The sequence below is a fragment of the Oryza sativa genome, chromosome 2 (assembly GCF_034140825.1).
Source record: "Oryza sativa Japonica Group chromosome 2, ASM3414082v1".
In the NCBI taxonomy this organism is placed as follows: Eukaryota; Viridiplantae; Streptophyta; class Magnoliopsida; order Poales; family Poaceae; genus Oryza; species Oryza sativa.
Window position 1 is genome coordinate 32,496,821 of NC_089036.1, and position 15,582 is coordinate 32,512,402.

Sequence of the window (15,582 nt, forward strand, 5' to 3'; positions counted from 1 at the left end):
GCAAATCGCTACATCTGTAGTTGCATCAGTGCGAAATGCAGATACCGTTATGTGAAGTACTTATATTTCCCCTTTAAAGGCAATATAAAACTTGCCAGGTAAGTCTTTAACCGAGTTATTTTCCCCCTGCCATTCAGCTGCGCTCAATAACATCAGTAACTAACAAGATATTTTGAAGTGCGTGCTGGCATTTCATATGGTATGTTAGTATGTTACACAAAGGGGCGACATGTATGTGTAACTTAGAACTCTTGCTTCGTGCAATCTACAACAACTGATCACCAAATAAGAATCATCTATGTTGTAGGATACCAGGATGAACTCAGCGTCATCATTTCCTCCCAAAAGTGGCAGGTCCGCATGACCGTGCTACATTTTGCAGATTACATGAGATTTTACAATGACACACACCATCCAAAGACAGCAGATGGATGCAGACTGTAGTACCCCTGAGTAAGATCACCATACTGAATGCCTTATGCCAAGGCCATTGCAAGTAAGGATTAAACCTTTGTGCCGGTTCAGATAGTCCTGAAAGAGTTATGAAAAATCAGAAGTGTCTTGTGCAACATAGATTTTCTTTCAGTGTGTGTGTGTGTGTTGGGTGGGGGTAGGAGGGCGGGGACTTACCACTACATTATGATCTTGAACATAAAGAATGCCTTTCTTGTCATACTCTCGCCTTTTGGCTGGATTACTGAGCACTGTGAAAAACAGTTATGGTATCATGAATGAGACCTGATATATCAAACTGAAGAACACTCTTTACAATGGGAAAGATTAGTTACGAAAAGATGCCCTGTCAGTGAGCACAGATAGTAACACCAATGCATATAAATTTATAAAGCTACGTGAATGTATCCAAGATGTTCAAGGTGCACCATAAATGTGGCTCAAGTGTGACAACGAACTAAGATCATGTTTCACATAATTTCTTAGCAATGATTCAATCACAGAGCTAGCCTGACTATAGATTATCTGAGCATTTTTGTGTTAAGCAATGAGCAATTTCTCCTGTTCGAAGTGCATTAGTCTCCAGAAGATTTGACAATCTACTTGACAAGAATACGAGGAAGCTATCTCCAACTGAATGCCGAGAGAAATTGGATTGTTTAATTAAGCACAACCCAGATTCCTAGTAACTACTAATCCATTGTAAATGAGGAAACACACGAATCATTGGCACCTAAACAATTTGAAAGAACAGCCAAACATCCTTTAGTCTTGTGGTAGCAATTCCTTGTATTTAAATTCAAGAATAACATCTTGGTCTCTTGGACATAGATGACATCAATTGTTCCATGTCTAGGCATCTCAGGAGTAATAGTTATGAAATTCACTAATACAGATAAATCTGCATGCAACCGAACATTAATATCTATTTTGATTTGCTGCTGGCAACTTATTATGTTAGCAAGAGACCAAAAAAACAAAGGTAAACTGCAGTACGGCACATACTATTTTCACATTGAAGTTAACATAGACATAGACGTATCAGATCAATTAAACAACTTCATTGCTCACCTTGGTATGCTTCATTAATCTCCTGAAATCTGGAGGTTGCATTTTCTTCGCCCTGCTTCTTGTCAGGGTGCCACTTCTGAATGAAGAGAGTGGACATCATTAGGCAGGCATTGGTGTAAACCATCACAAAAGTGGAATCCCTAGACTTGACGAGATAATTCATAGGACAATTCAAGAATGTGAAGCACAAAAGTGGAATTAGGCCAAACTTTACTTGACGAGATAATTCACAGGACGATTCAAGAATGTGAAGCACAAATACAGCACCGTGTTAGAGCAAACACTGACCAGTGCAAGACGTATATAGCTCGACCTGATCGCCTCTTCCGACGCATCATATCCCACTTCCAGAATCTTGTAGTAATCCTGCATTCACGAATCGGGGTCCCTGAGCCAATTCCCAATTGGGTAAAAGGAAACAGCACAATCGCAACCAGCGGGCGGCATTCCATCTACAAGATCCGCTCCCCCCAACACAAAAACAGCAATCATCTATCGCAATCCAAACGCCCGTGAGGGTTAACTCAGGTCATGAACAAACGTGCCACAGAAAAAAAAAAGATCGCGGCGGAGAAATCGAAGGAGAAGAGACGAGACGAGGCGTGGGCGTGGCGATTCCCACCTTGGGCTTGCAGAGGAGGGAGATGAAGTCGAAGTCGACGGGGACCTCCTCCCCCGGCCGCGCCGCCTCCTCGCCGTCCTCCTCCCACTCCCACCACATTCCCCTCCCCTCTCGCCGCGCCGCTTCGACGCAGCGCGCACCCGGGATTTCTCGGCCCGATTCGTGCCCGGAGAATCGCGCCGATTCCGGCGATTCTCCCGTCCCGTGAGATGGCTGGCGGTAGTTGGATTTCGTGGGCTTCGACGAAGCCAGGAAGGTTCTAGTAGTAGATTTTTCTGATTTTTTTGGGGGGGATTTTCTGGTCGAGTAATGGACCACAATTTGACACGCCCGACGTGGCTTCGCCTGTGGTTGCACTTGAGGCCCAGGCCCATGTACAACGTATTCGTGTTTTGGATGGGCTTTGAAATCCATTTTGTTTGTCTCGGCCCATAGGATGAACTGACACAGATCACCAATTCACCATCCACCTGGGACGAAAATCTCACCAACTCCCTCGTCACTTGGGCAGCTACAAGTACAGTAGTACTACTCTACAAAGGAATTTTCCATGTAAAATACTCGATGAGAGGACATTAGCAAAGTGCACGAACGATGCTTACTCGACAATTGGAATCATTACACGGCACGATCACATTCCGCTATTATTCCGCCCCCGGTTCGAAATAAAGTTGGGTTTAGCTCTACACACGTCGAAAATAATATTAGCTCACACCAAAAGTGATCCACGCCGAAACTCGGATCCAGCCGGCGTGAAGCATCCATCCACGCAAAACGGGAATCGGTTTCGTTTCAGCAAATCCCGCACTGCTAAGCAAATAAGCCTCAGGTCCCATGGCAACATGGCATTTTGCCGTGTTACACGGGAGAAGAAACGCTTTGCACTACCACTTGCTATTAACAAAAAAAAACAGCTCACTACAATCGACATATCAGAGCTGACTGACATTCCGTAGTGTCGAAGGAAGCAGATCGAGTAAACGAAGGAGAAAATGCTTCAGGTCCACGTGCAGTTTCACACTGCTCAGTAAACGAGGAACATTAACGAGTACTCCTACGTAAGGCCATTCCCAATCTAAACGTATAGTTTCTATAAACTCCATATCATTAAGAAACTACTACTAGACACAACTATTCTAATGCAAACATCACTATTTCATACTTAAATTTAATGTTATTTATCTCACATGATGTTTTGATATCGTGTAGAAACCATGTCTTGAGACATAGTTTTCTTCTCTTTCCTCATTTATTCAGTTGTCATATCATTTTTTATTATAGGTGGCAGCTTATTTAATACTATACACATCATCTAGTCATTGCATTGGGAATGGCCTAATACTGTGTTTCCAGGTTTGCCCCTGAACGTTCACCGTTATGATCCGGACGCAACCTTTACGTGTTGGGTGGGGTGCAGCTCTCGCGCTCGCGCGCAACGCTTTCCGTGTGAAATCTCATCAGTCGGGCGGGCCGGGGTGCCCCGTCGATTTCTCGTCCAACCCGACCAAACCGCTCCCCTTTCCGCGCGATCGGCCACGCTGCAAAAGCCAAAAAGGTACGTAATTGGCTCAAGCTTGGAAGACACCTACGTACAATTTCGACATCGGTGAAAAGCTCATGACGACGACGACCTGCAGATGACGAGGAGCCAAGGAAATGCTGGGGTCGGGTGGATCGGTAGTGTCGGTGGAGCGTTCTTGATATTGTTTTGTACAGGTTAGCGTTTTATGTTCATACTCGATGCATGAATTGCTTCTAGTACCTGAATTTTGGAGTAGAGAAGTTCACGCGGAACAACTTCAGTTGAATTTAACCATCTGTTTATTACTTTATTAGTGGATGAAAATGCTGGGGTTGCATTAACACATGATCGCTTTGCGGAATTATAGATTAACAAATGCATGAAAAATTCACGTTACAAACAATCAACAGCTATGTTTCAGCTCAGGCAGGAACAAAATGGCAATCCCTACCATCATTAGCAGCCAGCAAGGGCCTAGTTGTGTGTTACTGTTAGGGCCTCTTTGAATCAAAGGATTTATATAGAAATTTCATAGGATTCAAATCCTATAGGAAATTTTCCTATTTGGCCCTTTGATTCAAAGGATCGAAGCTTTCCAAATCCTATAAAATTCATATGAAACGGCACATTGTATGTAGATTTTGGAGAAAATTTAGCAAGAGCTCCAACCTCTTGGAAAATTTCCTTTTAGTCTATCTCTCTCATCCGATTCCTGCATTTTTCCTGCGCTCCAATCAAACGACCATTCCTATGTTTTTCTTGTGTTTTACAATCCTTTGTTTTACGCTTCAAATCCTGTCAGAATCCTGTGTTTTTTCTACTCCTTCGTTTTTTTTTTTCCCCTGCTGCGCCAACCGGGCCCCACACCGCCTCACACCCATCCAGCACAATACAGACTGCACCGAAAGCTACTAGTAGCAGCATCAGTGTCACTCCATCAGTGGCACGAGCCCATTAGCCGAGTGTAATTCCCCCGAAAAGCCAGGGGCATCACCGTCCTTTCACCCGCGGCAGCCGGAATATTATAGCCACGCCGCTGGAGAAAAAGACCCCGACACGTGGGCCCCACCTACCCATGTGCCCCCACCCTCCGTCACATGCGCCGCCCCACACAACACCGCGCGCCCCTTCATCCCGCTCCCGATGCGCGCCACGTGTCCCTACGGAGCATCGAACGGTACAGATTCCCCTCGGGCGGGCGAGCGCGTTCCCACCGGTCCACCCCGCCACGGCGCCACCACGTCGGCCGCCCACTACGACGTTTCGACCGTTACGGGGCCCCACCACGGCCGGAGTAACGGCGCGCCCCGTGACGGCGTCAACGCGCGCCCGGGCGTCGCGGCCTCCCTCCCGTTGTGGCTGACGTGCGGAGAAGGTTCAAACGAAACGGAAAGCGAGAGTCCAACCTAAACGTTGGACCGTGTTAATGAATTCACCGATGGGTCCCTCTGCCGCACGAGAATTACCGCCAAATAATTTACCGTAACTTCGGAAGGTTACTGCAAGCACCGCACGAGATATGATTTACCGTATCAAAGGATGATTTTTTTTTCTCCTTGCTAAGCAAACGCTGGGTTATTTCTGCAAAGAGGAAGGAAATCGAGAAAATTTCTGAAACGCGTTGAAGAGATCTTCCATTAATTTCTTACCAAACGAGGAACCAGACGAGGGCTAACATGTAAATTACCCTGCCTTTTTTCCGTTAATTCGAAAATTTACAGTGGGTTTTCCTTTCTTCTCCCACACTGACCCAAGCCTAAACTCTTCGTTGTCCCTTTCCTTCTCCTCTTCCCCTCTTCCCTACCACCTCACTCGGGCTCTCTTCCGGGCTCCGGTCGCTGTCGCCTCCGCTAGCCGCTGGGTGGAATTGTTTGCGTGGATTTTTTTTCGAATTAATTCAAACCAGAGCGGTCGTGTCGCTCTCAGTTCCAGCGCCGAATCCGCGCTCCGGCTCGGGTGCAAGGTAAGTGGGATTTCTCTGCTGGATTTGGTTCCTAATCGTTGGAATTTGCTCGTCGTGCTTGAATCTGCGTTGTGTGGATTTTTTTTCCCCGGTGGTTTGTGGGTGTTTGGATCGCATGCATTTGGTGTGAGTGGCTTGAAATTTTGTTGATGATTTTTTTCTGCTGAATTTGTTCGTCCGTTTCAGTTGGAACTCGCATGCGCTGATGATGTTCACGGAGGGGCTAGATCGAGACGCCCTCAAGTGGGTTCGTGAGGTGAGAGTTCGAGCTCGCCGTGCTCCTCCCGAGCCCTAGCTGGTTTGCTCGGTGTCGCGTTGGGTTTTCGTCACTGACGCGTGCTTTTTTTTTTCTGCGTGGTGGTGTTGGTTGATGCAAAATGTGGCAGGGCCATGGCGGGGCGGTGCACAGCCACGACCGCATCGACGCGCTCCGCGCGGTGCGCGGCGCCGGGGGCGGCCTCGGCATGCCGCCGCCGGAGAAGTTCCGGAGCGGGCACCTGCCTCGCGCGGCGGCGCCGCCGCTGCGCACCGACGACGGCAGCGTCGCCTCGGGATCCGACATGGAGGAGTCGTCGGACACCGAGGAGGTCGAGGTGTGCAGCGGCAGATACTCCGTGGACTCGTCGCCCCGCCGCGAGGACATTCTCAGGCGCACGGCCGTGCCCCAGTACCGGTATGCTACGGTTCCCGGGATGCCGAGTTACTACTCGAGCGATTACTCGGATCTGAGCTCGTCGAGAGACACTGCACTGCCAAGGACGAAGCAGCAGCAGGTACGGCGGCCCCAGGCACAGGTCGGTAGATATGTTGAGGAGGAGGAGTACTCGGACTCAGCTGGGAGCTCGGAGTTCTCCAGTCAGGTGGAGACACGGAGCAAAGGTGTGGCCTCGAGGGGTGGGTATGCATCTGAGTACTCTCATAACGGCCCAGCGCGAAGAGAAGCGAACAATGCAGTTCCGAAAACCCGGATGGCAGCTGCAGAGAATTACAGCCGCACTGCACCTTTAAACTCAAGAACATATCAACAGGATAAGTATTCTGCCCATGTCCCTGCTCAAGACAATGTGAAATCTTCTCAAATGGTACGTTTCTGCGCTTACCTGTAAAGCATATTCATTTTCTTATCCTCAGCTTCAGTATCTTATTTCTGTGAAAGCAATAGCATTACTTGTCATTTCCATTTTACTTCATTCTGCGGTACCATGTACAAGCACTCACCTTTCGGTTGAGTTAGGAAAGAAAAGCCTGTATTGCATAAAGCTGAAAATGTTTATGGTCAGTAGTATGTGAACCCGCACCAAGCAACCAGCTGCTAAAAAAAATTAGCACCTAAACTTAAAAATGAAACAGTTTTCTTGTTTTGAGGAATCATCTGTCCAGAATCTAGATTACCTGATACTGTTTGTTGCATTCTATATCTCAGAATTTTGTTCGATAGTATGTCCTCCACAACTCCATAGTTCTCTGAGAAAAAAAAATATTTCCCCCCTTCCATGAATATTTTCTTTTTCTTTTTTTTGGTGGGGTTCCATGAATATTTTCTGAAGCAGAATTGTAATTTAGTTCACTTTGATTATGGTCTGGATGATTAAAAAAACAATTTTTGCTTCTGGATTCTAAAGAGAAACCCTCTCCTAGGATTATCTGTCATAAATCTGGAACATTTGCTTCCTCTTGAGAAAAGCATGTGCGCTGAGCAGGTACTGTAATCTTGTATGCAAAACCGTTTTTAAAATGCAGTTTTCTGGGGAATGTTTTGTTGTCAAGTTTTCTATAAATGATCCAAACTAGCCAAAGGAAATCATATATATTGAGAATTTTTATATTGATAAGTTTTCAGGGAACAATATGTGATGTGTTGATTGAACATGTCGCACGATGACATTGTTACTTTTAAGTTGTGTAATTGTGATGATTGATTTTTATGTGCAGGATGGACTATCTGATGTACCCAGTGCACCGCCAATACATGCTTATGATCAGGAAATAAGCCAAGTTTCTCAAAATGTTGATGCAAACGTATGCGATGGTTCGACTGTCAAAAAAGAGGAATATAATGATGATGGCTTGGAACCTAACTTGCCTGAGAAAAGTGAAAGGTAGCTTTTGTAATACATGTTATTTGTTAAATACTTCTTGAGAAGTTTTTTTTTGTTATGTTTGCATTTATTTCTGTAAAATTGTTCGGTTATGTAGGAGCACTTTAAATCCTGGGCACAGCAGCAAACCATCTAGTTCAATTCCTCTTCGAGTCCCCACGTTTCATGCCAGGTATGTGTAGTAAGCAAGTCATAATTTGTTCTGGTGTACTATGCTCACTACTAACACATTTCTTAAAAAAATTATCCAAGTTTGCAAGGGCCCTGGTATTCTGTTCTTGCTTATGATGCTTGTGTTCGCTTGTGCCTTCATGCATGGGCTAGAGGTTGCATGGAAGCTCCTGTTTTTCTGGAAAATGAATGCACACTTCTGCGAAATACATTTTGGTGAGTTATTTTTTATGCATGAACAATGCTTTCTGCTCATAAAATATGACAGTATGTAAAATGCCATTAACTACTGTAGCTGTCTATGTTTGCTGGCTTTATACCTGCCTATTCTGAACCTGAGGTGAACAGTGCTTTAAGTTTCTGTCTGCAATTGCCAATTCTTGTACTTTGAAAAATCTTTAAATAAATTCCTCAGATACAAAATTTATCTATTCATTCTAGTTTTACTTGACTGCTGTGGTTGTTCCTGTCCATTGATTTGCTACAGTTGGAAATATTTATGGATCTTGAGTAAATTGTTATTGTACTTTCCTTTTTTTAAAATGGATACTTTAGAAGTCAAAACTGATAGAAAGTGTTTGGATCTAGCCTCTTGTAAACATAACCTAAACATTTGTTATCCATGTGCTAAACTGCTAATGCACATTCATGCTGATAGTGCTTAAATATTTGTTTCACTCCATCCTTAGTGCATAAACAGTAATACAATCTTAAGTTGATATTCTTGTTTATTTTTTAGCCTGCAAAATGTGCTTCTACAATCAGAAGAAGAGCTCATGGCAAAACGGACATCTGAGCTTGTTAGCGATGGAGTTGCATCCAAACCCAAGAAAACAATTGGCAAGATGAAGGTTCAAGGTATGGAAACCCAACACTGGCTATTTTCCCCTACTGTTTATGAAAACTACTTATATCCACATCTTCATAGCTACCATTACCAGAATATTGATTTGCATTGTCATTGTTGCATGCAAAGGAATGCCAAGATGATAGTGCTAACTTAGTTAATATTTCCAATTGCAGTGCGGAAAGTCCGGATGTCTGTAGATGTACCATCTGGTTGCAATTTCTCATCATTGCCGATGGTGAAACTAAATTCAGTTCGGTACCGTTTGTCAAATGTACAATCCACACTCTCCTCTGGATGGGAGTCGGTTCGAAGGATCCAAACTTTACCACAGCTACCTGCTAACAGTTCCTTTTCAAAACATAGCTTAGCGTACATGCAAGCAAGTGCTCAGTACATCAAGCAGGTATCTGGTGTGCTAAAAGTTGGCGTGACTACCCTGCGCAACAGCTCATCCTATGAAACACCGCAAGGTATATATGGATCACTTCTCTTTTAACATTGAGTTCCCTAACTGAATCCATCATGTCCTTTTTGCCTCAGAGACTTACTCTTGCCAATTGAGGCTTAAAAGTACACCTGAAGATGATGTTGTACCGATGCAGCCAGGATCTGGTGAAACACATGTCTTGTATGTAGCAAGACCTTTCTTTGAGCACATATATCATTGTTTTGCCTGGAAATCTGAATATTATGAGATTAGTGAGGCTGAATATTTTTATGTAAATATTTCAGCTTCCCGGATAGCCTTGGAGATGATTTGATCATTGATGTTTCTGATTCAAAAGGAAAGCCCTGTGGACGTGTTGTTGCTCAAGTTGCTACAATGGCAGAGGAATCTGTATGATTTTCCAAACCAACTTGCTACTCTCTGTTTAAGTTCTTTAAATAGAAGTTATTGTAGATTTTCATACTTGCTCTAAATGGTTATTGTACAATCTATGACTTCTTCAAAATCCTTGTTCCTTACAGTATTTCTCAACTTTCTTGTGTAGACTGACAAGCTTCGTTGGTGGTCAATATACCGGGAACCTGAGCATGAACTCGTAGGCCGCATACAGCTATACATACACTACACAACTGCTGCAGATGAGAACAACACGAAGGTACTGATTCAGTGTTCTGCAAATTCAGGTCTTATCATCTTAGGATGTTATGTATTCATGTGAATTTAATTTATTTGATACCTGTTAATTGCAGCACTGTAACCTATTGCTCATTTCTCCCCCACACTCCTTTTGCTAGCTGTCGATTTACTGAACACCTTAAATGACACGGATGATTTTCATGGATGGCATTTTTTACCATTTGATTGTTTCCTGTATAACATGGAAACAACAGTATATCAATCATTGATCAACTTACTTATATTTTCCTGTCATGGTTGTCACTTAAAAAAAAGAGTGTAAAACAGCCTTTATCATGTATTTAGACTGTAGACTTTGTTCTTGCCAGACATATCATGATTCGACTGAAGTTTTCTTTTATTTATGTTACTATGAATTCCAGCATGTCAGCAAAGGAAATGTTTCCTAAATCTTCATTCTGATGGAATAACATGAAACAAGAGTGATTTTACATTGTAGATTTGAATTTGTCTGAACAGGGTAGTCTGTTTATCAGGATCTAAGTCATATAAACATGATTTAAAAGTATACCTTTCTTTCGTAGCTGCCTGATTCGAAATGGCCTATCCATTTTGAGATTAAAAATGTGCTCTATTGAGTGGAAGGGATACTTGACTAATTGACATCTATTTAATTTTCATGGCCGTGATTTTCTTTGCAGTATGGCTCTGTTGCAGAAACTGTGGCTTATGATATTGTTTTGGAAGTTGCAATGAAAGCACAGCACATTCAACAACGGAATCTCATCTTGCATGGTTCCTGGAAATGGTTGTTGACAGAATTTGCATTGTACTATGGCGTTTCAGATGCCTACACAAAGCTGAGGTATTTGGCTATTACTATAGGACCAATAACCATCACTTTTACTTAGGCTGCGTTCGTGAGCATGGGTTGGGAACCCTCCCTCCCATGCACGCAAAACGAAGCGACTGTTTAATGCATGATTAATTAAGTATTAGCTAAAAAAACTTGAAAAATGGATTAATATGGTTTTTTAAAACAACTTTCATATAGATTTTTTTTTGGCAAAAAACACACCGTTTAGCAGTTTGAAAAGCGTGCGCGCGTAAAACGAGGGAGGTGAGTTGGGAAAGTTGGGGAAAGAACTCAGCCTTAGCATATAGTTGTTGGCATGACGTTGTGACTTAACTTGCTTAAGTCTTGCCATATGTTCCCTTTTCTTGATCTGTCTAGATGCAAGAAATATTTACAATACCTGATGAGATTATTTAAGTCTGACTCACAAGGCTGTTCTAGCAGTTGATTAGAACCTTTAAATTTTTCTATCATATCATAATTTTTTTTCAAATATCTGTCATCTTCCCTCATTTCCTTTCCTTTGCTATTGCTGAGTGCTAGCCCTTGACTCCTTGTTCAGGTATCTCTCTTATATCATGGATGTTGCAACCCCTACTGCTGATTGGCTCAATCTGGTTCATGACCTTTTGTTACCCGTACTAATGAAGACCCAAGGCACTGCTGCATTGAGCCATCAAGAGGTACTGTTCTTTTCTTCAGATATTTCCCCTGGAACAGCAAGTTCTGTTGCACATCTGATAGCAAATGCCATGATTTAATGTTAATGCTATATAGTATATTATCCAAGAAATTCCCTTCCTTACACCCAATAATGTGTGGGAGCTTTCAGCACTGGGTGTACCCTTGTTTGTGTTGATGTTATGTTATCCTTGTGTGCAATAGCAGTACTGCACCTATATGCTAACTGTTTACAAATGAATGTGTATTTTATATGTTCTAATATTAAAAGAAATGCTAGAATAATTATCTTCAGATGTAAAACTAAAGAAATTTGTATCAACCGACTATCTATATGTAAGCACATATACGGTATGGAATTATTTTAAATCTTACAAATGGTACACAATTGTATACATGTATCAATCTATAGAAGATCACCATAGAGCACACCAACACCATCACCAACTCTTCTTATGTTGTAGAGATAACAGGCAAATTAATCTAGTTACGTGGAATAAATTATATTATGCTTTATTGGCTTATTTTGTTTTTTCTTTCTGAAATTGCTTATGTAACATTAACATCTTAACTGTGCTGCTTCACTGGAATTGTATCATCAGAACCGCATATTAGGTGAAGTTGAGGAGCAAATTGAGCAAACTTTAGCGATGGTATTTGAGAATTACAAGTCTCTGAATGAATCTTTGCCGTCGGGTTTAGTGGAAGATTTTAGACCTCCAACTGGTTTGGCTGCTTGTGCTCTAGAACCAGCTATAAAGCTTTACAGTCTTCTCCATGATGTATTATCTCCAGAGGCTCAACTCAGATTATGCGGTTATTTCCAGGTCATTCTTCAACTGTTTTATATCTCGATATTTATCTTCTATAGCCAGAACTCTGTAGCTTGATTTATTCAAAAATATGTCCAGGCTGCTGCCAGGAAACGATCAAGACGATACATGCTTGAGACTGATGAATATGTAGCAGGAAATTCCGAAGGCATAAGAGTGGATCTGGTGACCTTTACAACAGCTTACCAGAAGATGAAATCATTATGCTGTAATCTACGTAATGAAATCTTTACAGACATTGAAATTCATAACCAGCACATACTTCCCAGGTATTGTGATTGTATTGCAACATCTGTTCTAGGCTAGTATATTACCATGTACTGTTATTCATTACTTACTTTGTATGCATAGTTTCATTGTAGAGTATTTAGACGCGTTGACTATTCTACTGATTATATTGCTTTTGCTATTGTTTCTATTTTTTTCTATCAATCATTTCAATTTTATGTTTGTCCCTCTGCTTCTACAGTTTTGTTGACCTCCCCAATTTAGCTGCGTCCATCTATAGTGTGGAACTCTCAAATAGACTGCGTGCTTTTCTTGTGGCATGCCCTCCAACTGGCCCTTCATCACCTGTTGCTGATTTGGTGATTGCAACTGCTGACTTTCAGAAGGACCTTGCTAGCTGGAATATATGGTAAAAAAGAATTCTTATGTGTTTGCTAGGTTCTCTTCTTTCTCATGCCTTGTCTAGGCAAGACTGAATTTGAATTTCTGCACAGCCCAATTAAAGCCGGTGTTGACGCAAAAGAGCTATTTCATTTGTACATTGTCTTATGGATCGAAGACAAGCGCAGGACGTTGCTGGAAAATTGCAGGATGGATAAGGTAGGTTCTGCTCTTTCTTTTGCTCCTGTTCATTGTTGATCTATGATATGTTTGGTTAGCACAGGTTCTTCATATGACAAATACCATTTGCTATTGGTACTGTGTTGCCTCAGTGTTAATCCAGTATTTATCTTTGCTTTTATTCTCCATTTGTGTAACATTGGAGAGGTTATATGTAGGTACTGTGCCCTGGCAGCTACTAAAATAGTTTGTCCACCCAGGTTTTCAGTCAATATATTTTGTAATTGTATCTCATTATGCATCACCTTCTCCAATTATATCAGGTTAAATGGTCAGGAGTTAGGACTCAGCATATGACCACACCTTTTGTGGACGAGATGTATGATTTGCTGAAGAATACATTGACAGAGTACGAGGTTATCATTTGCCGATGGCCAGAATACATATTTGTTCTTGAGAATGTAAGTTTGTATCATTCATGGGACCTTTATTGAACTGTTGCACAGCAAAGAAATCCAACTTAACATGTGCTATTTCCTTGCTTTACAATAAAAGGCTATTGCGGATATTGAGAAAGCAGTGATAGAGTCTCTTGAAAAACAGTACGGGGATGTTTTGGCTCCACTTAAGGATTGTATTGCCCCAAAGAAATTTGGTCTCAAATATGTGCAGAAACTCACGAAGCGCAATTCAGTTGGCCCCTATACTGTACCTGAAGATGTAAGTTTTGTTGTTGAACTGTTGGTCCACATTTATTTGAATTTCAAGTCTTACTATTTGACCCCTTATTTGCTTTCAGCTGGGCATTCTCCTGAATACAATGAAAAGACTATTAGATGTTTTGCGGCCAAGGATTGAGAGTCATCTGAAGTCATGGAGTTCTTGTATGCCTAATGGAGGAAACTCTGCAGCTATTGGGGAGAGACTTAGTGAAGTTACGGTAACACTGAGGGCCAAATTCCGAAACTACATGCAAGCTGTTGTGGAGAAGCTCTCAGAAAATGTGAGTGTATTGCGACATTTTATGCAGTTTTACCTTTTCAAACGCTGACTTATTTGCAGTCATTTTAGAGAGAGCTCGCAACCCAGTCACCCTGGACACAAATAGATTTTAATGTCATAACTGATCCATTATGCTACTTTGATCTGGAGTCATTTAAAAAAGACACTTTTTAGGGAATTTAGTCTTGATTATCAGTAATGCTGCTTTGACTAATAGCACTCAATTTTCTGTTCTATATGTAGCAATTTAGCAGTCAATTCAACTGCGGAGACAGTTGCTTTGTTGACACCTTTGATGGATGATGTGTTGTTAAGTTTGTTGAAAAATATTGTATTCTTATCTTCTGTTTTTTTTTTGAAGACTCGCATGCAAAATACTACAAAGCTCAAGAAGATCATTCAGGATTCAAAAGAATTGGTGATGGAGTCAGATATTCGAAGCAGGATGCAAGCGTTGAAGGACCAACTTGTTGAGGCAATAAATCATGTACACAAGGTCACTGAAGTCCATGTGTTTGTAGCTATATGCCGAGGTTTTTGGGACCGAATGGGACAGGTATGAATAGAAGTACCCTTCATATTTTTCTCTTTGTCATACATGTTACTAATCAACCTGGTTTTAGGATGTCTTGAGTTTCCTGGAGAATCGCAAAGAAAACAGAGCCTGGTACAAAGGCGCACGTGTTGCAGTATCTGTAAGTTTATGCTCCTACAGTCCCCATGTCACCCTGCTTGCCAGTGACGGCCTATTTATTTAGTTCTCCATTGTTGATGCTCCTCCTTTCTGCTATGATTAAATAAACATGCAACATTGCAGGTGCTGGATGATACATTTGCATCCCAGATGCAGCAGCTGCTGGGTAATTCGATCCAACAGAAGGAGCTGGAACCACCTAGATCCATCATGGAAGTTCGGTCGATCCTCTGCAAAGATGCACCCCGACAGAAGAACTCTAGCTTCTATTACTGAGCATTTTTGGTGTACATACCAGTCACTGGAAGAATAAGGACGTGTTGACATGCTGCGGAAGATGCAAAGTGAAGATGTGGGAATCTATGTAAAGGAAAAATGTGAAAAATATAAAGATATAAGTACAACAAAAAAACAAGGCTACAGAAGGGTCCCATTGAAGACTTGAAGTGCATGACCGGAGAAGATGGCCTACCAGATAAGTCCATCAAATGATACTTTGCTGGTTAAACCTGGTTCAAGTATGCTTCTGCTGCCTGTGGGATGGTCTGCATTGAAAAATTGGACTGCACTGTAGGTAGTGTAGTTTAAGTGATGCTTTAGGTTAGATCATCGATAGCATCTATCTGTGCTCACACAATTGCCAATGTTAGTGTTTCGAGGTCGATGACTCGTTGATAGAAATTATTTTCTTCTAATGTATGGACGGGACAATTGATTGTTCGTGACGGCTTGTATAGTATAGTAATGGTGGTCGAGCTAGTGAAAGGCAAAGCTACATGCCACTATGCTAGAGATTCTGGCGAAGTTCATGGAGTATGTTTTCGGGCTGATTCCAAAATGTTTTGATAGGTGCTCAGCGTCATATATTTCTCCTGCCTTAATGGTTGAGCTA

General features: G+C 42.1%; 2 protein-coding genes across 3 annotated transcripts; one reads left to right on the forward strand and one right to left on the reverse strand.

The window, feature by feature from the left end:
- Positions 1-170: 170 nt before the first annotated feature.
- LOC4330798 (uncharacterized) lies at positions 171-2,380 on the reverse strand. 2 transcript variants are annotated; one of them, XM_015767578.3, is made up of 5 exons: positions 2,147-2,380; positions 1,813-1,890; positions 1,525-1,600; positions 631-704; positions 171-531 (listed from the first exon to the last, which is right to left on the reverse strand). In XM_015767578.3, exons 1-5 carry the CDS (start codon positions 2,243-2,245, stop codon positions 460-462), a joined length of 399 nt encoding a protein of 132 aa, XP_015623064.3. In that variant the 5' UTR covers positions 2,246-2,380; the 3' UTR covers positions 171-459. The 2 variants fall into 2 exon arrangements, with proteins under 2 accessions (XP_015623064.3, XP_066163379.1); XM_066307282.1 differs by having other exon boundaries at positions 1,525-1,669.
- A 3,055-nt stretch (positions 2,381-5,435) lies between these two features.
- LOC4330799 (uncharacterized) lies at positions 5,436-15,552 on the forward strand. Its single transcript, XM_015769881.3, has 23 exons — positions 5,436-5,631; positions 5,818-5,887; positions 6,018-6,713; positions 7,564-7,730; positions 7,828-7,902; positions 7,983-8,117; positions 8,641-8,759; positions 8,925-9,221; positions 9,292-9,379; positions 9,484-9,589; positions 9,744-9,854; positions 10,537-10,700; positions 11,254-11,374; positions 11,975-12,199; positions 12,284-12,474; positions 12,675-12,842; positions 12,928-13,033; positions 13,318-13,455; positions 13,550-13,714; positions 13,794-13,997; positions 14,358-14,552; positions 14,620-14,691; positions 14,814-15,552. Exons 2-23 carry the CDS (start codon positions 5,837-5,839, stop codon positions 14,964-14,966), a joined length of 3,747 nt encoding a protein of 1,248 aa, XP_015625367.1. The 5' UTR covers positions 5,436-5,631; positions 5,818-5,836; the 3' UTR covers positions 14,967-15,552.
- The last annotated feature ends 30 nt before the right edge of the window (positions 15,553-15,582 follow it).